Genomic DNA, 26,560 nt, shown 5'->3' with positions numbered 1-26,560 from the left:
GCAAGTGTTTTTCTAATGATGGAGTTTTATGCTAGAGACTTGAAACACAGCTCAACTGAGAAGCCAGGGATGGCATAAGTATCAAGAAGCTGTTCCTTGGGGGACGATATAATCACACAGCCAGATTTTTTTTCCCCTTGGATCTGTTTTCCAGAGGAAATGCAAATGGACTATTGACAGTCTCAGTGACTTGGCTGAATCTAACAGATGTCAAGCTGAGTGAAAGTCAGAAATGGGTTGTGTGGTTATGTGAAACTTAGCAACAGACAAAGCCAATCAGTCACAATACATGTCGAAACAGTGGCTTCCTCTGGATGTAGGAAAGGAGAGCAACGGAACCCTTAATGCTTCTACATTTACAACAGGATGGCCATTAAGTTGAAGATATATATTTTTTTTATGTACATATGTATATATACATACTTATCCATTAAACTACATGCTTAAAATTAATGCACATCACACACCTCACATGTTGGCATTTAAATTTTAAACATTTAATGTGTGTGTGTGTGTGTGTGTGTGTGTGTGTGTGTGTGTGTGTGTGTGTGCTTTGTCTGCATCTATGTTCTGTGCAGTGCCCACAGATACCAGAACAGGGGATGTATCCCCCGGAACTAGAGTTACAGAAGGGTGTGAGCTGTTCCGTTGGTCCTAGGAGTTGAACCCAGTGCTCTGGAAGGGCAGCCAGTGCTCTTAACTGCTGAGCCATCTCTCCAGAATCCATGCTACATTTCTAATAAAAAGAAAAGAAGAGGAGGAGGAGGAGGAGCAGGAGGGGGAGGAGGAGGAGGAGGAGGAGGATTAGAAGAAGAAGAAGAAGAAGAAGAAGAAGAAGAAGAAGAAGAAGAAGAAGAAGAAGAAGAAGAAATAACCCAGCTGTAGTTAAAAGTGCTGGGAACCAGTCATTAATAATCAAATCCCTCTATCAATTTGATTTCTTTCTTGGTCCCAAATGCTGTCTTGCTGGCAGTATAGTAACTGTGCCTAGAGCCTGCGTGTGCGAGGCAAGGGCTTTCACGCTAGGCTACATCCCCAGCCTTGACTTCAAATGCTCTAGATGGCATTTCATATTTGTAAACCTCAGCAGTGTACACTCCTCTTACCTCTCTGCTAGCAGTTGGTTGATTGTGAGATAGGCCCAAAGTTTCTTGGTGAAGTCAGGGTCTGCATGCTTGTCTTTTGATAGAAAATCCTCCAAGTCATCCATCTCACTCAGGGTTTCCAAGACCAATTCCGTGTTAGCCTGGACAATGGAAGAATCAGTTGATGGAGCCCAAAGGGATCAGAATTACAGTCAGTTCATCTTGTGTAAATCACTTCGGGGTTATACAGGGAAGAAAGCCTTGACTGGGTAGGTTTAGTGCACAAACTCCAGAGCCTGGGGTTGTGTTTGGGTGAAAAAGTGAGGTTTTATAGAGTGGCTGAAAAGATGACAGGGGTGTGCCATGGCTCCCCTTTCACCTCTTGCTTCCGTTCTGCACACAAGATGCCGGGGAGCAGAACGTTAGCTTGTTAACACAGACCAAGCACACTAGAGACCAGTCGGTATTTTTAGGAGAAGCAGGGAAGCAAAAGTACCGAAGTGGCAGTGATGATGCCCTGGACTTCCGCCAATTTGCTGGGATCCAGTTTCCCTGCCACGACAATCTCAGAACCTCCAAAGAAGTTGTGGAAACTGTTCTGAGTGACATCCGTTACTGACGCGTGAGGGTAGTTGAACTGAACATTTCTGAGCAGCGGAGTCGAGACCTGGTTGTAAAATTTCTAGAAGTCATAGGAAAGAAAAAAAAAATGCACAAGTAGTTATTTTCACACCGCTTTGTAGATTTAAAGTATCCCCCTCCCTTGCCCCAGACTTCTCACATATGTAGCAGATAGCTTTAATTTATTTGCATGGATTGCTAGGGTGATAGACCAACGTGTGGTCATGAACTCTAAGCCAGAAAACAGAAACATGCTCTTAGGAAATTATCTACAATTTAAGAGCCAGGAATCTCTCCCCTTTGTGTTACAATCAGAAATGAAAGCTTAGCTGGGTGTGGTGGTGCATGCCTTTAATCCCAGCACTCGGGAGGCAGAGGCAGGCAGATCACTGTGAGTTCGAGGCTAGCCTGGTCTACAAAGTGAGTCTAGGACAGCCAAGGCTACACAGAGAGACCCTGTCTCGAAAAAAAAAAAAAAAGAAATGAAAGCTTGTGGGCATTCGTAATAAAAGCCATCATGGTAGAAATGACCTGAATTAGACCCATATCTCCCACGTATTTCAAGCTTCAGATGCTGCGCCTGGTGTTGGCATAATTTGGTTGTCCACTTAGTAAACACCGAAGTCATGGAGGAGTTTATAATGGTAACTATTGGCTAGTTCAAGTCAGTCCTCGTTTTTCTTTCTGTTTTTAATGTGGCAGACACACACATGAAGAGCTTAACTGATAGCAAAGTTGTGAAGCCCCAAGGGAAGCTGCCTGGGTCAGAATGGCCGCCCTAGCTGGACAGAACTTCACGGGGAGGTACAGACATGTTCAGTGGCTTCCTCAAACTATCAGTGTGAGGATGCTGTGTATTAATTGGAATAAAGTGATTTTATTTAAAAATACAATCAAATAAACAACCCTGTTTCTGTCTCTCTGTCTGTTTCTCTCTCTTTCTCTCTGTCTCTCTCTGTCTCTTTGTCTCTCTCTGTCTCTCTCGGTCTCTATCTTTCTCTCTGTCTCTCTCTGTCTCTCTCTCTCTGTCTCTGTCTCTCTCTCTCTCTCTCTCTCTCTCTCTCTCTCTCTCTCTCTCTCTCTCTCTCTCTCTGTGTGTGTGTGTGTGTGTGTGTATGTGTCCTATGTGATAGTGTCTCAATATGTACCCCTAGCTGGCCGGGAACTTGCTGTGGATATAGCCTGGCCTTGAACCCACAGAGATCCACTTGCTTCTACTTCCTGAATATTGAAATTAAAGGCATCCATCACCATGCCACCCAACTGGTCTCTCTCTTCTTTAAGGAAGATTAAAGGGCACAGCTGGACTTGGTTTATATTATGAAAACAATATCCAAACCCGCCAACACAACACAATTCAAAGAGAAAATAGGTGGCTGTGACAGTGGGATCGGGAGGCTGGCAGAGGCTTGGGGCTTGAGAAGGCCTTCTGGCTCACAGAGCAGACAAGCACTTGGCCCTGGCCTCACGGTTTCACACTCGTCAGTGCAGGAAACAGCGATGAGAATGTATGAGAAGGCAACTAACTGAATAGTTGCCAGGATATTACGGGTAAATGTGGCTAGGACAACAAATGTTGTTGTTGGCTGTAATCCCAGAACTCAAGGAGGCAGAAGCAGGTGGATTGCTGTGAATTTGAGGCCAGCCTGGTCTACAAAGAGAGTCCAGGACAGGCAAGGCTACACCAAGAAACCCTATCTTGAAAAACCAAATGACGACAACAACAACAACAACAACAACAACAAAGCAAAAAATATCTAAGAAACTGGAGCAGTGACTCGGCGGTTAAAAGTAGTTGCTTTGCGGTACACATGGGTTTGGTTTCTAGCACCTATAAGGTATCTCAAAGCCATCCCTAACTTCAGGGGGTCTGTTGTCCTCTTCTGACACTATTCAGCTGCCTTCTTACACATTCTCATCACTGTTTCCTGCACTGACTAGTGTGAAACCGTGAGGCCAGCGCCAAGCGCTTGTCTGACAGGTGCATGGGCAACGGAATGAGCGCCAGGAAGGGAGCCAAGAGATGCTACCTTGAGCTGGGAGGACGTGTCCTGGTTCCCGTAGATCCGCTGAGCAATACCACGATTTTCATTGGACAGTCTCTTCAAGAAGTCATAGTCTACATCGAATCCTATCCCCAAACTAAACAAGGAGACGTTGTCCTGGATGCTCTGCCTCACGTTCTTCTGAATTTTGGACAGTTTCAGTTCACCTGGAGTTGGCGACGACAGAAAGGCAAGAGGACGCCGTAAGAAGAGGTTCATCTTCAAAACACATCCAGACTGAAACTACACTTGCCCTCTGATCCCGTGGGCCAAAATGTAGGACTTTTTAAATAGATGCACACTTTCATGAAGCACTGAAGTGGGCACAGTGGTGCCTAGCAACAGTATTCGGGTATAGAGACATATTAGGAACAACCCAACAAGTCACCCGTAAGGGAACGTGGTTAGACTATGGAGCAGCCGAGCTGGGAAATCCTCTGCAGCCACCCTAGGTATTCATATTCAAAAGTCTCAAAAACATTCCCAAGTTTTATTAGTATATATTATTCCTTATAAAAACGGGGTTTACTGCTGCATCTTGCACAAGCACATCGTGTATTTGAGGCGTATGTCTTCACTCTGCCATCCTCCTTGTGTCACCCCGCCCACTCCTGCTGCTCTGCTACTTTCATCTTCAAAGATGCTGTGTTTTTGTTTGTGTCAGAGAGTGAGCCGTTTATGCATGTGTGTGTGCAGGTGTGCATGCCTCAGGCACGCATACAGAGGCTGGAGGAAGATGCTCGGGGTCTTCCTGTATCTTTCCCCACCCTATTGGCTCGAGATTGGGTCTCGCACTAAACTGGAAACGTGCCATGTTGGCAAGGCAGGCTGGCTGGCAAGCTCCTGAGTTCTCCTGTCTTTGTTTCCACAGTGCTGACTTTATGGGGATGAAAAGCCACGTACAGATCTTTTTGGGGTTTTTTTTTTGAGACAGGATTTCTCTGTGTATAGCCTTGGCCATCCTTGCTCTGTAGACTAGCCAGGTCTCATTTTCAGAGATTCATCTGCCTCTGCCTCCCAAGTGCTGGCACTGAAGGTGTGTACCACTATCACTCCCATGTCCAGTTTTTTAAGAGCATGCATTCTGAAGATTCAAACCCAGATCTTTAGACTTGTAGAGTAAGTACTTTTGCACGTCCCCTGCCCCTGGCGGCCCTGCATTTCCCCAGTCCCACCGAAGGTATTTAAGTTTAAAAAATGTATTTACTTTATGTGTATGAATGGTTTGCTGCATGCATGTATGTGCACTGTATATGAGCTTAGTGGCCTTGGAGGTCAGAAGAGGACACCAGACACCCTGAAGTTAGGGATGGCTTTGAGACACCTTATAGGTGCTAGAAACCAAACCCATGTGTACTGCAAAGGAAATATTTTTAACCACCAAGTCATCTTTCCAGCTTCTTAGAGATAGTTTTGCTTTGTTGTTGTTGTTGTTTGGTTTTTTAAGATAGGGTTTCTTAGTGTAGCCTTGGCTGTCCTGGACTCTCTTTGTAGACCAGGCTGGCCTCAAATTCACAGCAATCCACCTGCTTCTGCCTCCTTGAGTTCTGGGATTACAGGCATGTGCCACCATGCCCGACTCTTAGAAGTATTTTTAAAAGAGAAAAATCAAAGTAAATACATGCATTTTGGGTATCCTTAGCATAATACATGCATGTATATGCATATATGCATGTATACACACACATATATGTATATACAAATATGTACATAGAGTAAAAAAGGAATGCACTAATGACTAAGAAAGCTAGTACCCACAGACTAACTCCAGTGAGGAAATGAGTGATTAGGAAACAAGAGTAAGTAACAGGCATACTTAAAAATATATATTTCCCTTTATTCTTTATGATTTTATTAAAAGCCACAAGATATAAATGGGGAAAACTGTGACTCTACCGCAAACACATAGCAACTGCTCGGTACTAATGAAAGGGTCCTCGCTCATCCTTTGGAACCCTGGACGTCACTGTGGCAGTGGCCGCCCGTGCTTCTATGTTGCCCAGCTATACAGCACTGGCTAGACACCACCTGTGTACATGACAACTCAGTCACTGCCACACCATCTAGACACCACCTGTGTACATGACAGCTCAGTCACTGCCACACCATCTAGCATTCACCGTTCCTAACACTTACCATCAGGTAATAGCAACAGGGAGATGCTGAAACCATTTTGTAGATAAGGAAAAAATTGACTCATTTAAAGGTTGCCCAAGCCAGCAGCCACTTCTCCCGTGGCAGGTTGGAAAGGACGTGAAGACAATAGAGACTACATTGCTGTGGGCACTGAGGTAAAAGCGTGCCATGCTCCACTCCCATCTACCATCTTTCCAGGCCCAATATTGAGAAAATAAATGAATTTCCCAGCATGCACTAGCAGTTCTCACACTATAGAATAGAGCTCAACCTTAGCTTTCTGAGCTTGTGTTGTAGGGGGAGAAAGAGGGGGGATTTAAGAGCAGCGCTGACTGGGGTGGCCTAGCAGCTGACCACGTGTGGATTGTTTTAAACTCCCTCTGACTTCCTGTCATGATCACTGTGCAAATTCACCTCCAGGTGCTTCTGCTTTCTGGTTAATAACGCTGCTGGTTTTGTACAATTCTATATATTTAATTCTGCTGAGTCTTATTTTTATTTCTATTTTAATGCCTTCCATCTTTCATTAGCTCTCATTATGCAAAAGCAAATCTTTTCACACAAGTTTTTTTGTTTTTTGTTTTTTGTTTTTTGTTTTTTTTAAAGATTGCTCCTGGGTGCTTCTGGGTCAGGACACTTCCTTGCAGAAGCCAGGGTTTAAAGCATTTTTGAAATGTATGTATGTGCCATTACAGTTCCCACATTATGTAAATAACATTCTTAAGAACAAACAGTGAAAACATTTGTCAGTAGAAAATTGAAGCAATACTTGCCCACTGTTGGGTCTCCATCAGAAACCAAAATGATCAGAGAGACTGAGTCGGGGTTCAACAATCCCAAGTTACTGGCTTCATTCAAAATGAAAATTGCTCGCAGCAGTGCCTCGTTGATATTTGTGCCTGTTAAAGTAACATAATGATCTCTCTCCCTCCCTTCCTTCCTCCCTCCCTCCCTATCTCTCTCTCTCTCCCCTCCCCCCTTTCCTTCTTCCCCTCCTGCCTTCCCTTCCCCTCCCCCCCTCACACACACACACACACACACACACACACACACAACTTGGATTCAGGTTCATCTGTCTTCTAACAACATATGCATAATTTGCTCAGTATTAAAAGTTCACTTGATTGCTTTCTAAGTAACAAATTTCTCTATCATCAGGATCTCACAGTGCAGTAAATTATTTGCTTTAAACTAGCCCCTTAGAGATGAATAGGCCCTTTAATGTATCGGTCTATCATCTTGTAAAGTAGCAAACTTAAGGACTCTAAGTGACCTTGCTAAGATACCTGGAAGGTCTTTACATTTTATACATATGCACATCACACATACATACATACATACATACATACATACATTACATTACATAGTTAATAAGGAAGCCTAGGATGACTTACTAAACATTTTTGGTAAAATGTTGGACTGTTTAAAGACATATGTGAAATGTATTATGTGTTATTATTTCTCCACAAATGGTATTCATTTTTAAAAATTAATAAAGGTATTATTTAAGGTAGACTATTGCAGACTGAGCAAATACCAGTTTGGTAGAGAATAACAAATCTTGGTTGTTGTTGTTGTGTTGTTGTTGTTTTTGTTGTTGTTATTGTTGTTGTTGGAGACAAGGTTCCACTGTACAGTCCAGGCTGGTCTTGAACTAACTGTAGCTCAGGGGAACAACTGAACTTGCAATTCTTTCACCTCAGTCTCCTAAGTCTGAGATTGTAAGACCTGTCACTCCACTCAGAAGGAATATGATTCTTGAGTGAAACCAGCTGAGACTTCTGGCAGTTTCCCTGTAGGCTTTAGAATAAACCCACCTACCTCCACTAGGCTGAATTTTCTCGATGTATCTCTTGGCATCTGCAACTTGTGTTTTAGTGGCTGAAACTAAATCACTTCTCCAGGTTCGAACATTATGGTTGAAATCAACCACAGAGAATTGGTCTTCTGTTCTCAGGTCATCCAATATGGTCTTCATCGCCTCCACAGTCTGTCTCAAAGAGAACCGAGAGAGGTCTCATTACATACAACTCAAGACGAAGGAGAAATCCAGAGACTCATCTCTGGCCCTGTTCATCTTCCAAATCCCGACTCAAGCTCAGCTTATCAAGGAAACTCCACAGGCAACACAGACCCACCCCTTATGTCTGAGTGTGTACTACTGGACTTTGGATGCTCAAATTTTTCTATATTCTTAACTATACTAGTTTGTCTGGTCCTACTTTAAGATAAACAGCACAAATTTAGGTATTTCCTTGGCGCTGCTGGACACATAGTAGGTACTTCACAGATATTATTGGATGATGAAAGGAAGAAAGGAATAGTTTTTACAATATTTAACTGGGTACCATTCCCTCAAAAACAGAGGGCAATATATGAAGTCACGTTGTGCGTGCATATGTGCGCGCATGTGTATATGTGTGTGTGTGTGTGTGTGTGTGTGGTGTGTGTGTATGCATGTGTGCATGTGTATGTGTGTGTGTACATGCGTGTGTGTATGTGTGCATGTGGAGGCCAGAAGTGAACCTTGGCTGTCTTTTCTCAGACGCCATCTCCCTTGGGTTTTGAGACAGGGGCTTTCACTTGCCTGGCTTTTGCTGACTGTGGTAGTAACTTGCAAAATCCCCCTATACCTCTCATGGGTATGTAGTTACTTGTGACTAATGGCAACGTACTAAAGCTAACCGCCATGCTGAGACATGATCAGAATGAGAGGACGTGACATAAAGATGGAGCTTTTCCAAAGTTTTGAGTTTTGAGACATAGAATTTATATATATATATATATATATATATATATATATATATATATATATATATATAATACATATACATATACAGCAAAAGAGGGAAGAGAAAGGAGGAAACCTGGAGACGAGAAGGAAGCATTGATCTTGGCAGAAGCCCAGTAGACGTACAATAGCCCCACAGCTTTGGGAAAGGTTGAGAATCAACCAGTACAGTTTCTTCGTTTTAGCCCTAAGTAGGGAGGCTGAGGGGTACACTGACCTGCTGCATCATCAAGAGAGCCAAAGAGGGCGGAGCCTTCACCTACCAGCGCGGACAAGGAGTCCTTACCTGTTTCATCTTAATTCCCCACATGGAGCCACTGACATCAATAACAAAAAGGATGTTTTTGGGAATTGGGTCCATGTTCTCAGGAGCAAAGAAGTGCACAAAATATCCATTAAAAACCTAAAAAGAAAACCACAAAGACTTACATTTGAGTCAGATGCTGACCAGTGTTTGGAAGGTAGAGGACGGAGGTGGAGACTAGAGAGGAGAGGCGGGCTGCAGGAGAAGCACGTTTGTGGTGACAAAAATAAGGACAGAGATGGAAGCATGGCAGGTGCCCACCCTTCTCACGCTCCACTGTTCTGGGAGTCTAAGCCAGTCTCGGTGCTGCTCCCCTTCCCCCTGAATCTGTTCCACTGTGCGCTACTCCATGTCATCTGGGTGTCCACCTCAAGCTCCTGGTCCAGTGTAAGACTCTGCTAAGTAACGCTGAATCAGGCAGTCTTGGCCTTGCAGGTCCCAACCAATGAGGATAGGGACAGCTAATAAGTGGTCTGGGCACAGCGTGCTAAGTGTTACGGTTAGGAAGGAAGTCTCCAAAGAAACAGTATTCTCACTGGGCCCTGGGAGATAGTTTAGCACAGTCTACCATTCTGGGAGTTGGACTTAGTTGGTGGGGGGGGGCAGGGAAGGGAGAGCAAATGCCTATTTGATGGCCAACTTTAATTGTCAGCCAGTTGCAATTTAGAGTGATCCAAGGAGAGAGTCTCAAAGGAACTGTCTACATTGGGTTAGCTTGTGGGTATGTCTGTGTAAATGTGGGGTTGTCTTAAGTTAACTGTTGTGGAGGACCCAGTCCACCGTGGGCATCGCTATTCCCTTGTCAGGGGGATTCTGAATTGCACCAGAACAGAGAAATTCAGCTCAGCTGGAGCAAATGAGCAAGTGAGCATGGGTGCATCCATTTGTCTCTGCTCTGAACCCTGGGCATGATGTGAATAGCACCTTTCAGCTCTTGCCGTTGTGACTTCCATGTTATGATGAGCTATAACCTGAAATTGCGAGCAGCTGAATAGGCCCCCTTTCTCCATAAGTTTGTTTTCCAATTAGGGTACTTTATCACAGCGAACAGAAATAAAACCCGGACAGCGTGTACCATACCCGGATTCTTTATGTATGTTCTGAGGGTGGCACTCAGGTCTTCATGTTTGCAATGGCAAGCACTTTACCAACAAGCCAATATCTATAGACCATTTTAATCGCTTTTTTTACGGCATAAAGGATAATTCTTGGATACATATCAGAAAAAATATGATTATGGTCTTTTCTCTGTATCCTGAATGCTTCCTTTGACAACTGGAAGCTACCCACAAACCAAAGAGTGTGCTCAACAGCCCAGAGTCTTTCGGCCTCAGCGTAGTAGCTCTCCCAGAGCCTGGTGGCACTCACCTCAAGCTCCCCAGCCTTCTTTTCCCTGTTGACATCGTATATCACCACCAACTCTCCATCTACTGCAGTCTCAGTGCAGTTGGGGCATCTTCTCTGCTGTGCTACTGTGGGTCTGAAGGAGACATGCGCCTGCGACCGACAGAGATATCAGAAGCTGAGCTTGGCTCCCAGAGCCTGACAGGTGAGAGCTTGGCAGTTGCCCCTGCTCATGCACACAGGGTAACAGCGTGCTGACAGCATCCATTAGTCCAATACTTATGGAAACGACTCCCGAGAGGAGCAGCCAGCAGGCTGTGGTACTGTTTCCCAGGCGTCAGGCCTTTTAAAAAAGATATTCGCCGAGTTTTCCACCAGATACCGTGGAAGGAATGGCTCCCACTCTGAGAAGAGTCTGTGGAAGTTCTTAGAGGACTCTGACCTTTTCAGATTTGTTTGTTATTGGCCAGTAAGGCAAGGACAATTGAGGCGAGTATTTCGATTTATGAGAATTCTCTATGTGAAGGTTGCCCTGACTACCGGTCAAGTAAGATGCCTTGGGAAAAAGGAGGCTCCAGAGTGGGTGAAACAAAATTGCAGAATTGGGAGTGCTGCTTTGTATACTTAATAGAAAAGAAAGTCTAGCCGTTGACCTCGGCCCATCAGGCCACTCTTCCTCGCCCCTCCCCGGCTCCGCCCCCACCACAGTCCAGAGCGCAGGAGGAAAAGAGCCAGGACCTCGTGACCGCTCGCTCGGATAGCTGGCAGCGTGCAATGCATCCAGTACCTTCTGATGTCCTTTGGCTATGACTGGGACGCCTTGGAAATGGCCTTCAAATGTGTCAGGGACGTGAAGAAATCTCATTCCTTGAGGTTCAATAATCCACACATTCACCTTAAGTGGGGGGAAAGGACAGAATCATAAGTCCTTAGAGACCTTTAAAGGAGGAGAGCGAAGTTACTGCTAAGCTCTCTGCCGCCTTTTATCATCCCCCAGTTTCTCCCAGCTCTCATGATCACCCTGGGACGTTCTTTAAGTTCCCTGGGTTCGACTTATCTCACCGCAGAGGCTTAACTCCTTTCTAGGAACTCAGAATCTATCGCCTCACTCTCCCAGGATTTATTTTCCCGGACTGTGCTTTTCTTCTTGTTGCTGTGATAAAATACTCGGACAAGAGCAAGTTAAGGGAGACAGGCTTTGTTTTCCACCACAGTCCATCATGGTGGGGGAAGTGAAGGCAGCAGAAGCTTGATGAAGCAGATTATGGCTCAGCCAATGGTGAAACAGAAAGGGTGGCCGTGAGCTGCCGCGCAACTTTAAAGCAGCTCCCTTGAAAGCAGTCTGGGAATCCCTGCTCAGGATCTGACTTTAGTGTACCGCCCAAGGGTTCACATGCTGGACAGCTATTGGTCACTGGTGTGGCCTTAGCGGAAGTGGGTGGGGCCTCAGGCTACAGAGGGCGCAAAGGGCTTTCCCAGGCATGCTTGAGAGCCTGCGTTCTAAATACCACTGCTCAAGTCAAATCTAGGTGTGGCAGCCCGCGCCTGTAACCTCAGCACTGGCAGTGGAGGAAGGAGGACCCTGGAGACTAACTGGCCAGGCAATGAGCTCTAGGTTCAGGAAGAGACTCTGTCTCAAAGAAGAAATGTGGAAAGTGACCGAAGAAGACACCGGAAGCTAACCTCTGACCTCTGCCGGCACGTGCACAGGTGAGTTTACCCAGGAACATACTCATACACCGCCTACACAGGCAAACAGGAGATGGGGCCTTATGCAAGGTGATTGGGTATCACTGTGGAAGGGATGAATGCTGCTATTATGGAGTGAGTGAATTTTCAAGACAGGAAATTGGTGTAAAGGGAGGTCACCCACAGATTTTCCCTCTTCTGCATAGAGCTGGCTGCCTTTCTGTTTCTCTGTATTATAGGTCATCCAAGAGCCCCTGGCCAGGATGCTAGGACCATGAAATTTTTAAAAGATATATATTATGTTATGTGTATGAGTGTTTCTCGTGTGTGTGTGTGTGTGTGTGTGTGTGTGTGTTGTGTGTAAAACAGAACAGTATGAAAAAACAGTATATTATTTCACTCTTAGCCATGTTAAAATTACTGAGGCTGAATATTTTATAGGCAGAGTAGTTTATCTGGCTTATGAGTCTTAGCTGTAAGGCTCAAATCTCAACCTTTTACCTGAAGGCTCATTTCAAGGGTGGCTCCCCGCAGGGCGCCTTATCCAAACCCAGGAATTGGAATTTGAATGTCCTCGGAAAGGAGTCGTTAGGGATGTGACTAAATTACGGATCTTGAAGGTGAATCATCTTCTGCTATGTGGCAGTGGCAGTGAAGGGGAGGTGGAGGGAGGTGTGAGATGCCCAGAGGTGGGGGGGGGGGGGGAGGCAAGCATCAGAGCCGAATGGCCGCAAGGCCAGGGACTGCCTGCGCCTGGCAGATGCCGGAAGCAAGGAACAGAATGTGTGGAATGACAGGTTCACAAGGATGCATTTGTCCTCTCAGTCTATGGGCAGTGCGTATGCACTCTGCTTACTTATGGCTGGATGTTGGATTTCTGCCTGGCTGTGAGAGAACACATTCCTGTGGTCTTAGGCACCAGTAGAGCAAGCAGTACATCCCTATAGCTGTATGAGCGAAGCTGGTGTTGAAATCTGTGTGGAAGTGGTGCGGTGGACTCCAACCGAGTCTTTTTTTAGTATATTCTACATTGCTTCTCAGAGCCAAAGGCATCAAACACCACCAGTGGTGACGGCAACCAAAAATAAACCAAAGATGTGCACTGTTGCCGGCCCTCGAACCCCAGGCTCACCTACCTCCAAGTGTTTGGCCAGCTTCCCTGGCTGCAGATGAATCTTGTGCTCATAGGACCCCAGCTTCCTCCACTTTACTTCCTGGTAATGAAGCTCAAACTGCACCTTCGCTCCAGGCGGGATGTTTACCTCAGTGTTGAAATTCTCCATGTCAAGAGTTCGGCTCCTAGATGTGGCGGGAGGCGATGCAAGACACAAAATTTAGCCAGAGACCTCTTGTCTTCATCCTCAGGGATCAGACCTGCCCGGTTGTCCATGAACTTTGTACGTGAACTTTGTACGTCAGAGAAAAGTGCAAGTTGGAGATGAATGTAATCAAAGCAAGAATTGTAGCCTTTCCCACCTGGTGTATTTGCTTATTTAGTGAGCTTCTCGCTGGTCTTAGTGTCAGTTGTCAAAAGGATCCTGGATCTGACACTGCTCTGCGAGGAACTCAGCATGTGTCATTTCTGATGCAGCAGTTATGAGCGCTGACGTCATCACCCTCAGTGTTCAGGTGGTAAGAGAGGCGCATAGAGGCTGAGGGACCTGCTCAAGCTGTCTCACAACTAGTCACAACAATTAACACACAACAGTCCTAGAGCTGTCCCCTGGCCATGGGTCAAACTCAAGCTTAGCTGCCTCCAAAGGCGGCACTTACGACCTACACTGCATTCTGAGACTTATGTTGTGTTGGTTATGCTTTGGGAGATCTAGGGAGATCTACAGAGGGATGCGCTTCCGTGTTTTTAGGACTGAGTCTGTGTTTCCAATGAAGGCCTGTTTAGTCACTATCAAAGCCAGTGTGATGGTTGCCCTGAGCCTAGCTTAGAGCTTTAAAGGGGAAGCAGAAAGATACTCCAGCGAGCTTAAATCCAGCATAGGATTCACACTGAGTACTGTGTGTGTTCCTGTGTGAATGATTTTTTTTTCCATTCAAGAAAAAGTCTCACTGTGTATTAGTCCGGCTTAATTTGGAAGTCGCTATGTTGACCAGAATGCTCTTGAACTCACAGAGAGACACATCTGCCTCTACATCTGCCTCTGGAGTTCTGGGAGTAAAGATGTGTGCTCTCACACTTGGGCGAATGGTTTTTAAAACTTAAGTAATTAAATTAGTGGAGGCCTGATTGTGCATAATTAGCCAATTCGGGTCCAGAGGAGTAGCATGAGGTATTTAGTAGTGGGGAAAAAGTTGACATGCCTGGTACAAACTTTCTAGACAGAATACGCTGGGGAAAAAAAAAATCATGTTATACATGTTATGTGAGGAGCGGCCTGGAAGTGAGGCATCGGGTCCCCTGATAACTCTGCCGTGCCCAGAAAGGATTCTGCTACAAAGACATTTTGGGAACCAACAAGTAAATGGAGTCTGAGTGATGAAGAGGGTGGTAGGCTAGCTGGTGTGGGGGTACATGCCTGTCACCCCTGGGCTCAGCAGGCTGACTTCATGAGGGCGGTTAACACACAGCGGTACTAGAGCTATCCCCTCCCGTGGGCTTCCGTCTCTCCTTCCTCCATGTAGCTGAAGTCTGTGCATCTGGTTGGGCTCAGCTGAACTGTTAATCTTCTGTGAGGATTTTCTGGGCCTCCCTACAGAAGAACCCCCCTATTCCCCCCCCCCCCCACCCTGCACCTGCCCTGCCCGCTGTCCACACAGTAGCCATTGTTTCCTGACTCTGTGCTCTGTGGAGTCTGGCAGTGCTTGTCTTTATGTTGCTTCTAACAGCAGCACTGGGTGCAGAGTTGACGTACAACGCATTCTGCTTATGAACAAAACTACACTAGTGAAATGAAGGGAACTCCTACTACAGGGAAGTTTTGTGACGGGGAAGAGAAGGCAAAAGAGAAGGAACGTGGCGGGATTTGGAAGAAGATGGAGTGTGTGGTATGAGGAGTAAATGCATGGTGAAGGGGTCTTTGAAATTTTGGGTTGAAAGGCTTGCCTTATTTTATTTTAAAATCTTATGTAGTTTTCATGGTGTATGTATGTATGTATGTATGTAAGTTTATGTGTGTGAAGGTAAATGTGTTTGTGTGTACCAGACTTTTTTTTTTTAAGATTTATTATTATGTATATTTCATGTACACCTGCAAGGCAGAAGAGGGCACCAGATGTCATTATAGATGGTTGCTGGGAACTGAACTCAGGACCTCTGGAAGAGCAGTCAGTGCTCTTAACCTCTGAGCTATGTATCCAGCCCATGTACGAGAGTTTTAAAGGATATATATACACATATACACGCATATATACATATGTGTGTGTGTGTGTGTGTGTGTGTGTGTGTGTGTGTGTGTGTGTATTTCCTCCTTCATTGCCTCCTGGTCCCACATTCTCTCCCTCACACCCCCTCCCTTCCTCCCCTAGTCCTCAGAAAGGGGAGTCCTCCTTTCCTAACATCTGACTTCAGCCTATCAAATCTCATCTGGACTGCCAGTATCCTCTTTCCTCTGTGGCCTGGCAAGGCTGCCCCCACCAAGGCAAAGTGACCAATGTGTGGAGGCCAGAGTCCATGTCAGGAGCAGTCCTTACTCCCCATATTATGGGACCCCCCAAGAAGACTGTGCTGCCTATCAACTTCACCTGAGCAGGGGTTCTAACAAAAGCATGTGTATGTGTATGCCAGTGTGTGTGTGTATATATACATGAGTGCGTGTGCCTGTTGCAGGCAGAAGAGGGCACTATATCCTCCGGAGCTGGAGTTATAGGAACTTGTGAGCCATTCAGTGAGTGCTGAGAATCAAACTCAGGCCCTGTAGAAGAGTGTATGTGCTCCTAACCTCTGAGCCACCTACCAGCCCTTCAGGTATTGCCCTTTTGTAAAGCCACTCGCTGTGTAGACCAGACAGTTAGGATAGGCTGGCGGGCCACTGAGCCCCAGGGATCGACCTGCCTCTGCTCCCTCACACTGGCATTACAAGTGTGTGCCATCACCTTGTCTTTCCATAGAGGTCCTAGGGGCATGAACTTGGGTTCCTGTGTTTTAAGGCAATAACTTTCCTGATTGCACCATTTCCCTTGGCCACAGAAGGCTGCTTTTTTGAAGTGAGTCATATTTAAGCTATAAAGAAAAAAATACACCAGAAGCTATGTTTTGGGGTTGATGCTTTAAAAGCCATAGCCCATAAAATAGAGTTATCCACTAAAACTATGTTGCAAGCCTTTCCTTCTGCTATTTTTTATTCTGTGTGTTACTAGTGTTTTACCTGCATGTGTGTCTGTGCATCACATGCCTGTAGTGCCTGTATAGGCCAGAAGAGGGTGTTGGGTCCCCCAGACCTGGAATTTCTAATGGTTGTGAGCAGCCATGTGGGTGCCGAGATTTGAATCCGTGACCGCTGGAAGAGCAGCCAGTGTTCTTAACTACTGAGCCATCTCTCCATCCCCAGGGTGTGTTTGTAACAATATCACGGGTGTTTATCTACATAACATCCGTCTACTTGCAAGGCAAGTCACACAAGAAACTCCATGTAAAACTTCCAAACCTCATAGATAGAAACGAGGTCTTTGGGGAAACAGACACGGTGACACCTAACTCTATTGTCAGACTGCAGGACAGCCATTTTCCTGGGCTCAGAGTCATCCTGGAGCCTGCTGTGCAGTGTGAGGAATGGCCGTAGGAGGGAAACAGATACAGAGGCAAGATGTCAAGCCCTGCTCCCCAGCCCTTACCTCACCCATCCGGCTGTCTTGCCTTTTGCTCTTGCCTGTGAATAAAGAGCTCGGCCCACAGTTTTCTCCTTAATGGAGCTCGTAAATGTCACGCCGTTCACAGTCCTGGAATAGACAGAAGTCCACAGCGGGCCACATTAGTAGTCTTAGGGAAACTAACAAAGAACAACCAATCAGTTAGACTGCACGAAGGAGGGCAGTGAACAGTTTGATTCTGCAGGAAACAAGACAAGTGATCATGGAATAATTTATAGACAGGACTTTCTTCATCTGACTGTAATTTGAGGGAAGTTAAGTTGGGTTCCAGCTCCCCAGATTTCTCTCATGTACTACTATATATTTAAGCCTCTCCGTATTCAGGTCATATTCTTTGGGTAAAGCATGGTGGTGTGGGTATTCCCTTTAAATGTGCCAGATGCCTAGGGGAGGTTGCTCATAAGCCACTTGTTCGTGAATTTTCACTTGGTTTATCAGATCATTCTTGGAAGAGATAAGAATTAAAAATAAAAAAGAAAAAGAAGAAGAAGAAGAAGAAGAAGAAGAAAGAAGAAGAAGAAGAAGAAGAAGAAGGAGGGCAGTGATGGCACATGCCTTTAGTCCCAGCACTCAGGAGGCAGAAGCAGGTAGATCACTGGGAGTTTGAGGCCAGCCTGATGTACAAAGTGAGTCCAGGGCAGCTAAATCTACATAGAGAAACCCTGTCTTGAAAAACAAAAAACCAAACCAACCAGCCAACCAACCAAACAAACAAAAGAATGAAGGTGTCCCACCAAAATTGGTAGGTTGACTTCTCCCTCCCAGTGTGATGTTTTTGGAAAGCAGGCACTTTAGGAGGTATATAGGTCACAAGAAAGGAGTCCTCACAAGTAGGATGAGTGCTGTAATAAAAGAGAAGCCAGTGCTTTGTTTCTCTTTTCCACTGCGTGAAGGCAGATGAAAGAAAACCATCTATGAGCCAAGGAGTGAGATTGCTTTAGACACTGAATCTGCCAGCATCTTGATTTTCAAGCCTCCAGAACTATGGAAAAATGTTGTTTTCACCCACCTAGCCTGTAGTACTTAGTTACAGTGCCACCGGACAATTAGAACAGGGTCGGGTGCCATCCTGGAAAGATGGAAAAGAGCCCAGGTGAATCCCTCTAAAAGGTTCTGTTTATCTCAACATCTCTCTTGAGGATTCCCTGCCTTCACTTTGTGTCTTTGCCTCTTTCTACCCAACTCTTAATTGACTTGTACTAATTCCTCACCAAGCAATGGGGCTGGAAGAACAGAATGTCAGAGTTTCAGATGGAAACTTAATAGCCTGTACCATCTTTCCTAAGGAAACATTTAGAAGTAGGTAGAAAAGTTCCTGGTTTGGCCAAGGTGACCATGGCCATTGGCATGTATGGGAAGTCGCCAAGAATGCTAGATATGCCTTAACAGGAGGGACAACTTCTCTGAAGAGTGTCCCTCTCCAAGTTCCAATAGCAGACAGATTTCACATAAGAGAAATTAGACCTAAGGGGACAAGTGACTTGCTCAAGCTGGTCAGAACAAGAATGAAAACCAAGTCCAGTATCTTCCCATCAAATCACAGAAAGGTTCAAAGTCGAACAGTTCTCTAGAGACACACCCATGTGCATTTGGGATCTTGATTAAAGGTAGAAAACTATTTTGGCTGACTCTAAGGTCTACATAGCCCACGACACCTTCTCCAGTCTGAAAATTTAGCACAAGCAGACCAAAATAAATGTATATTTCATGGTGTTTGTTACTTCAATTTACCTATGGGATAAGAAGGGAAAAAAGAAAGCAAATGGGGGGCTGGAGAGATGGCTTAGTGCTTAAGAGGAGTGGCTGTTCTTCCAGAGGTCCTGAGTTCAACCACATGGTGCCTCGCAACCATCTGTAATGTGATATGATGCCGTCTGCAGGTGTACATGCAGATAGAGCACTCATCTACTTAAAATAAATAAATAAATAAATCTTAAAAAGAAAGAAAATGAATGAAGAAAAACTGAATCCCAAAATATCTAGAATACATTTTAGTTACGTGATTTAATCATAACAATTTATCAAAATAGTTTAAAATGTGGTTTATATACATGATGCCACAAAGCAGCACCTTCCCCTTTACTTTTCAGGAAGAGCTCACTGAACTTGTCCTAGAAGCCAGGCATGGTAGTGTGTGCCATTAATTGCACCACTTGAAAAAGCAGAGATGGCATGAGGTCTGGATGAAATTCATAGAGATACTCTATCAAAAATGTAAAACTTAAAGACAATTTAAAAGATACCATTATGCATAGTGCTTTTTTCCACATATTTAACTTTTATTCATTTTTAGAAAATATAGTTAACACAGGAAATGTTGAGATGGCTCAGCAGGTAAAGACACTTGTCACCAAGCCTGAGGAGCTGAATTTGATTCCCAGGATGCACAAATTAGAAGGAGAGAGCTGAGTCCTACAAGTTGTCCTCTGACCTCCAGTAACTTGCTGAGGCATGGACACACACACACACTCACACACACACACACACACACACACACACACACACACACACACACACACACACGACAAGGACCCATCCCATAGTGACATAAAGCAGGTCAATAGCTCAGGAAGGAAAAATAGAGGACCCCTAATCCTAATGCCTGTTGTAACAGGAGGACGTTGATTCTAAGACAGAGGGACGTCCAATTCTAGGTTCTACGCAGGAGTAACTCACATGGTGAAGTTGGAGATAAAGGCTCCTTTGGGGATCTGAACATCAAACATGACACTTTGGGACAGTGGAGAATTGTTCACCAGTTTGCTCTGGATGATGGTCGTGGCCATCCGAGAAGTGATAGTGGACTGGACTTTGTAGCTATAAAGAGTTACTTGGTCAACTTCATCCTGAAATTGGCAAGAAAGCATAAGTGTAGTAATAAGAAACCCACATGGAAAGCACTAGGTGTGCGGTGTTGCAAGTGGCATATTTTACTTGTTATGAACAATTAATTCTGGGATATTTGGTAAATACGTATCAGGTATTGTTAAGCAATCTTCTAACTTCTTGAAATAACCTACAGAAAGAGATCGGTCATTGTTGTGAGATGTCTCCTCCCACGTCCCTTTCCCGTCTCTTCTTCACACTCCCTTCCTCCTTGCCTCTCTCCCTCTCTCCCTTCTTTCTCCCCCCCCCTTTTTTGCTCCTTTTCCTTCTTTCTATTTTTTTTTTTTTAAAAAGAATCTGTGTAGAAAATGGACGTGGGAAGCAAGATGGACCGAAAGAGCTCAGGAAATAATTTCAAATGCAGATCTGCAACTAGGAAAAAGAGGTGGAATCACAGGGACGAATGAGGACCCTGCCCGTGTCTGCAGAGTAAAATGCAGCAGGGGTGCTGTGGGCTGGACTCTGTATGCAACCCCAAACTCCATATTGCTGCCTGTTTCCTTCAGTCTCACCCATCACTATTATATCCTCAGTCCTTGCTTCTTTTCCTGCAGTAAAACAAGCTAGGGGAAAAGACGGCTGCACACAGTGAACAGAATTGTCCTGGAAAGTGCGTTTTGATGCAATTATTTGTTTAGTATCTTCAACCTTTTACCTCCTCTATTGAAGGTAGCCCCAACCTAAGCAAACAAAACAGATCACGGTAGCAGTATGACCACAGGCAAGGTATGGAGATGATCTCCTTTAGGATGTTCCAAGAGCTGCAAGGTCCTTCAGACTCGTGGCTGTGGCAATGTGTGACCTGCTACATTTTCCTTTTTTGTTCCCTTAAGGTTTTCTCACTTCACAACTAGGTCTCATCCCTCGGATTTTGTTGTCCAACTAGTTAGCTCCCTCCCCCTCCCCCGCTCAGCCTATCCTAAATCTAAGATAAAACCCAGGCCAGTTACCCTTCTTCCTGCTTCAATGGGAAGCTCTCAGTTCAGAACAGGAAACCAATATAAACCACTTCCTTTGGGCGTTTCTCTTGTGACTGGAAGGTCTACTCCAGACCTTTCAGGAACTTGAGCCATGCTGCCTGAGAGTGGCTTTTACTACCACAGATATTAGGCGTCATACTTTTAAATCAAAGCTATTAAGTAGGAATTAAATACATATTGTTGGTTAAATCCTCTATCATTACTAAAGCGTGATAAAACGGGGGAAAGCATTTCAGCCCTCGCTCAGCAGCATCTGCCCGTCCTGCAGGTGTTGCACTCTTTAATGGTGAGTTTTCAGAAGACCTTCCAAACAGAGTTGGGCAAGGGAAAGTTCCAAAAGTCAGGTAAATACTTCCAGTGACGGATACAAAGGAGACACCTGGATTGATTTCCAGGTAATAGCTAACTGAAAAATCACTCACACACCAATCTGTGACACAACCAAAGCAAACTTACCATCTTCTCTCCTGACTCTTCAAGAAGGCTTCTCTGTGGAAGGAAGTCAGAGACACAGTCACTCTTTAGCCATAGGTGACTGGCTACCTCAGGGCAAACCCCACGTTCTCTGTGATAAGATGTTATTGAAACTCTCGGGGCAGGGTGCGGGGGTGGGGTGGGGTGGTGTCACAGCTTTGGGAGAACTTTGTCCATGAGAATCTCTGACCCTCAACTCAGCTTCCTTTACTGTTTATGTAGCAGTATTATGTGCTTTCCTCAGAGCATTGCGTTGCTCATAATGATCCATCCTATGTGCGGGACGATGGAAACTCGGCTTCTTCCTTTTAGACTAAGCTACCTGAGAGCAGGCATTTAAGTGTGTCTCCTACATCGTTATCTCTGAAGCCTCACATAGGGAATGGTACCTTGAAATTTCTTTGCCCTTAACTACCGTGCTAGAAGATTGGCCATATGAGCAAGGACCTGTGAGCACAGAGAAAGGACATCCCCTTACCTTTGAAAGGTAGTCAGCTTAAGAATTATGAGTAAACACTTAATGTCTGATGGAATGTGAAATAAGTCCAAGATTATATGTGAGTTCATTTTTGAGTAAGTGATATTTTAATGGATGCTGTGTGACACAGGTCAGGATTGCCTTTGGGGCTTGTTTCTTTGTTTATTTGTCTTTGAGACACTCTGTAGTCCAAGCTGTCCTGGAGCTTACCATGCAGCTCAAAATGGCCTCAACTTTGTAGCAATCCTCCTGCCTCAGCCTCCAGAGAGCTGTCATTATATGCACCACTATACCCAATTCTTTTAGACATTTTGACACAGTGTTTAATGACTAAGTTTTCCCTCCAGAGGCAAGCTAAAAACCCTGACACAAAGTCCTGCCTACTGGGTTTTTAGTATTATTGATCTATAAAAACTGGACTTTAGAAAGTCAAACATTCATGCCGAGACAAAGCCCGAACCCCGTCGTCTCTCAGCTTAGTGTTACTTCCGTAAATTCATCCTCTCTCAGTTTGTGGGCTGTGTGTGGGAGAAGCCAGAGCCTTGCAGGCATGGCAGAACATCCCTCCCCTACAAATTTAGAGATGCTTAGCATCAGTTCAGCAGCTTCCAGGATGTGGCCCCAAGCATTTCTAGTTCTTTGGACCAAAGTGTTTGCCAAGCAGTCCCCTTTGACAAAGTGGCCAGAGGAAGGAGAGTGTGTGGTTTTACTATGTGTCCTTTATATGTAGAACCTTCTAGAAGACAACATGAAAGTCCCTTTGCACATCACCTTGACAGAAGCTGCGGGAATGTAACAGTACTGGACCTCACTTGTTTTTGCCCTTTGGAATTGAGTTTACTGTACCTGATATCTTCCATTCTCTTGCACAAATGGAAGTTTATCTGAGGCCGGTTCCACAAGATCATCGTACTCTGCAAACTTAAAAAGATAGTTGGGCATGCTCATTTCTTTTAAAAATCATCTACAGAAAAAGAGGAGGCTTATATTCATTATATCACTTTATATTCTTCCCTCTGTCATTGGATTGTCTTATCTTTAATTTAATAAATTCTTTAGTATGTGTATTTGCTAGTTAGGTTTCAGAAATAAGTAAATGGAAATGAACCATGTCACATTTGTTGGGTGTGAGAATAATTCAATTTTGAGTTTGCCTAAACATGATAGGACAGACATGTAATCTAATGATAAAAGGTGCCTGGGAAAGGACTTGGGTAGATTTAGGGGGCATTGATCATATGGGATTGGACAGATAAAGGTATGAAAAGAAAACTGGTTAGAAATGACTGAAAAAGAACAAACATGTCTGAGCGTTTTGGCTTCAATCTGAGATTTCTGACACATTCTTCTGTTTTTCAAAGTGTTGGAAAACATGATAGTTTCTAAGTACAGTGATTTTCCTTTCTGAAAACACATTTTCCCCCCTTTGGTATTTTTTGTGTGCAGCCCACTCCTTGGTATTTTCTAGAATAATCCTGTAACATTTTCTTTTCCTCTGCCATCACAGAAGTAGCTCTTGTGTGATACTCAAATGGCTCAGTTCAAGATTTATCCTACAGTGAAACCAGGCATGCCTTTAATCCCAGCACTTGGTAGGTAGAGGCAGGTGGATCACTGTGAGTTCAAGGTCAGCCTGGTCTATAAGTGAGTCCAGGGCAGCCAAGGCTACACAGAGAAACCCTGTCATGAAAAATAAAAAGATTTATCCTACAATTGGGTGTTGAAAGTCCTCAAGGGGAGACTTGAAACCCTTGCAGTTTGCCAGCTATGTTGCCGCCTTCTTTACCACAATATTTAAAGTGTCCTTATTACAAAAATAATTGCTCACTTAGGTATAAAAGATGATGATCCTTTGAGAATGACTGTGTAAAAAAAGTAAAAATAGTATCTCTATGTACCAATACTAGCAATCACTAGGCAGTGCTGGTCCATGTACTGTGTCTCGAAATTCACATGGAAATCCTTTTGAATTGGTCTGTTACTCTACATGCTTTTATATAAGGAGTGGACAACCATGCTCTGTAAATGCTATGTAAACATCTGACCACTGAACTTGATTTAAGTTTCATGCAAACACCTGATAATATCTTAATAAGCAAATGCATTTCATATTTATAACAGGAAGCACCTGTTGTCGGATGAATGTTCCCCTAAGTTTCTGTTCCGCTCAGAGCAAGTTCACTCAGCTATCTGCAGCCCATTTGTCCAGGCCAATAGCAAGGAGCCCCCAGAAGTACTTACTTCAGCATACCCATTCACAGGGATTTCGAAGGCTTGTGCTTCCAAAAGAAATAGCCAGATGAGAATGCACGTGGGGCGCTGCATTTTGCTGGACAGCCGTGCCAAGCTCTCCAGAGCAGATGGTCTGGGGAGAATCCCCCTGCTACTGAGTCGGGTTCACAGGAACTTGTCTGTTGAGGAGAGCAGATAGTTTTAAAAAGAAAAAAAAAAAAGAAGAAAGCGTTCTAACTTTGCTCAAATTCAGGACAAATATTTGTTCTGTAGCTCAAACTTGAGCTGTGGGCGTGGAAGGGACAGCGGGGGTTATTCAAACAGCAAGGCCCGGAGCACTCCCTGGACTGCGGATGAGTCAGGGTCAGACCCAGGGTTAGACGGCTCTACGTTTTTCCCCTTTGATTTTGTTGATTTTAATTGATCTTAAATCAGAGACATCTGAAGATAATTATTGTCCTCTTTAACAGTTCAAGTAAAGGACTATATTGAGAAATAAACCCAGAAAGAAGAGCTAAACTAACAATGTCTGGAGATAAAATTATTTCATTTAAATAGCAAAAGGAGGGCTGGAGAGATGACTCAGTGGTTAAAAGCACTTGCAGAGGACCCAGGTTCCTAGCACAGATACACATATGCAGGAAAAAAGACTCATACACACAGAATAAATAAAACTAAAAAAAAAAATGTAAAGGGAGCAAGATGCATTTAGGAAAAGTAAGTGAAGAAAATAGCAATTTTTTGAGAAGAGAATTCATGGTTCCTGCTTCCCCCATCTCACTTTGATAACCAGGTATTTGCTACATATAAAGAACAGGGGACGTTGATTTAGGGGACCAGGGCTCACTCTTCAAGGAAGATGCTCATGAACTGGAATGTCCCTTCTTGCTGTCCCTCATCTCTGTTGGCATAGTGGTTCCACCATTCTGGCGAGTCATACCATGAAAATACAAATTGTTACTATGTTATTATAACAGTACACACAAATTTCTGGGAAATTATTTAAAGAGAACATTGTATGAAAAATCTGTATCTATGAAAGATGGACAACAAGCATATTGGCAAATAAAGGGGAAGCACTAAGCAAATAGCTGAGACAGTTAATGAATCAGTTCATATACTGTAAGCATCAATGGAGGCTTTATTATGTGTACTGGGTACCAATCCCACTTAGAGCATGGGAATCATCCTGGAATCACTCACTGCAGTAGTGGAGGAGGATGAAAAATACACTGGGATGAGGGACAAACTAGAAGGACATGTCCAGTGCAAGGATGGGATCCACTGACCTCTACAGAGGTGGGGCTTTATCAGCTGGGTCTGCAAAGACGGGCGTGATTGCTCCAGATTCTTGGGAGCACTCTCACTCAGGGAGCAGGATGAACGTGACCCAAGGAAGTGGAAACATATCAATCTCTCAGGAGATGGAGGGCAAGAAGAGGGAGTGGGCAGCTGAGACCACATGCATCAGGCCTGAGGAGCCAGGCAGAAAGATCTCAGTGGAGTTAGATGGGTGAGGAGATACATAGTCGCGCCCCCTCCCTGCTTTTATAAAGATCTCTTTGGGTGTGGCTCAGATGATGAAATTAGGAAGACATGAATTCAAGGACCTACTTCAGAGGTTGACACTACTTTTGAGATAGCATGTGGTCCTACACCAAGACAGAGGCAGTGGGGATAGCTTGAGATAATAGGTTTGTTTATGAAGTATTCACATAAAACCCCAGATATTAATATGAAACGGCAGGTACGCACTTTCCCCAAGCGTTGCATTCACTTTTGATGTGTACATGGGTATGTGTTAGTTATTACCAACTAATGAAAACGCTGTGCTGACTGACGAGGCCATGTGTTGACGGCTGTAAGAAAACTATATAGACGGAAGCCAAATAGCCAAGACATCGTGGTGATTACGGTATTACCCATCTCTTGGTCTACTTATGCTGTTTTCTTGAAAGTGGTAGTTAAGCCTGTGTCTCCCTAGGTCACACCTGCTTCTACCGTATGCTCACTGTGGGATAAGCATCATCATCTCCCATTGCTGTAGACTGGGTTCTTTCCATTTCTAACTCCTGTGTCTCCACACCCACTGCGGCTACATTTAAAGAGGCAGTTAAGGTGAAATGACGTCAGAAGGCTGAGGTCCCCGATCCAGTAGGAGCAGCACCCTTGTAAGTCTGCCCTGAAGGCTTGACAAGAAAGCAGCAGCACACAGGTCAAGCAGGTGCCCCCATGGAGAGCTGACGGAGCACCACCTTGGTCTTAGACACCTGTCCTTCAGAACTCTGAGAAGTAAAGTTTCTGTTGCCCAATCTTGCTCGGCTCACAGCATTTTTAATTTTAATAGCTTGAGCTAGGACATGAATCTACTCTATATCATGCTATTTTAAAGCCTTACATATGATCGTGCATTTAGAATACTTGACCCTGGGGTTGGAAAGGTGCTTGCCCAGTGGTTGAGACCACTTGCTGCTCTTTCAGAGGACCCACGTTTAATCCCTAGCGCCCACAGCAAGCTTCTCACAACCAGTGGGGTCCAGCGCCCCTGGCATCAGTAGACACCTGCACTCACCTGCACATGCACATACCTCCCCCCCACATAATTCAAAATAGTAAAAGTAAATAAATAAATAAAATTCTTGGAAAATGCAAAATGCTCAGTAAATAGCATTTA

The 26,560-nt window shown here is 44.6% G+C and overlaps 1 protein-coding gene across 1 annotated transcript in view; it reads right to left on the bottom strand.

Moving 5' to 3' along the window:
- Positions 1 to 24,184, bottom strand: part of ITIH2 (inter-alpha-trypsin inhibitor heavy chain 2) — a 34,342-nt gene extending 10,158 nt beyond the window's left edge. The window contains exons 1-14 of the mRNA XM_084781054.1: positions 23,896 to 24,184; positions 22,501 to 22,575; positions 21,159 to 21,191; positions 19,513 to 19,682; positions 16,801 to 16,905; positions 13,152 to 13,314; positions 11,114 to 11,221; positions 10,351 to 10,479; positions 8,965 to 9,081; positions 7,709 to 7,877; positions 6,661 to 6,786; positions 3,737 to 3,918; positions 1,582 to 1,767; positions 1,107 to 1,246 (exon numbers count right to left, since the gene is read on the bottom strand). Coding sequence (XP_084637180.1) covers positions 1,107 to 1,246; positions 1,582 to 1,767; positions 3,737 to 3,918; positions 6,661 to 6,786; positions 7,709 to 7,877; positions 8,965 to 9,081; positions 10,351 to 10,479; positions 11,114 to 11,221; positions 13,152 to 13,314; positions 16,801 to 16,905; positions 19,513 to 19,682; positions 21,159 to 21,191; positions 22,501 to 22,575; positions 23,896 to 23,979 — 1,787 coding nt within the window. The 5' untranslated portion in view covers positions 23,980 to 24,184. The remainder of the gene's footprint in view (positions 1 to 1,106; positions 1,247 to 1,581; positions 1,768 to 3,736; positions 3,919 to 6,660; positions 6,787 to 7,708; positions 7,878 to 8,964; positions 9,082 to 10,350; positions 10,480 to 11,113; positions 11,222 to 13,151; positions 13,315 to 16,800; positions 16,906 to 19,512; positions 19,683 to 21,158; positions 21,192 to 22,500; positions 22,576 to 23,895) is intronic.
- Positions 24,185 to 26,560: the final 2,376 nt, after the last annotated feature.

The sequence above is a fragment of the Acomys minous genome (assembly GCF_964271855.1).
Source record: "Acomys minous genome assembly, chromosome: 5".
Lineage (NCBI taxonomy): Eukaryota > Metazoa > Chordata > Mammalia > Rodentia > Muridae > Acomys > Acomys minous.
This window is presented reverse-complemented; position numbering and strand designations above follow the sequence as displayed.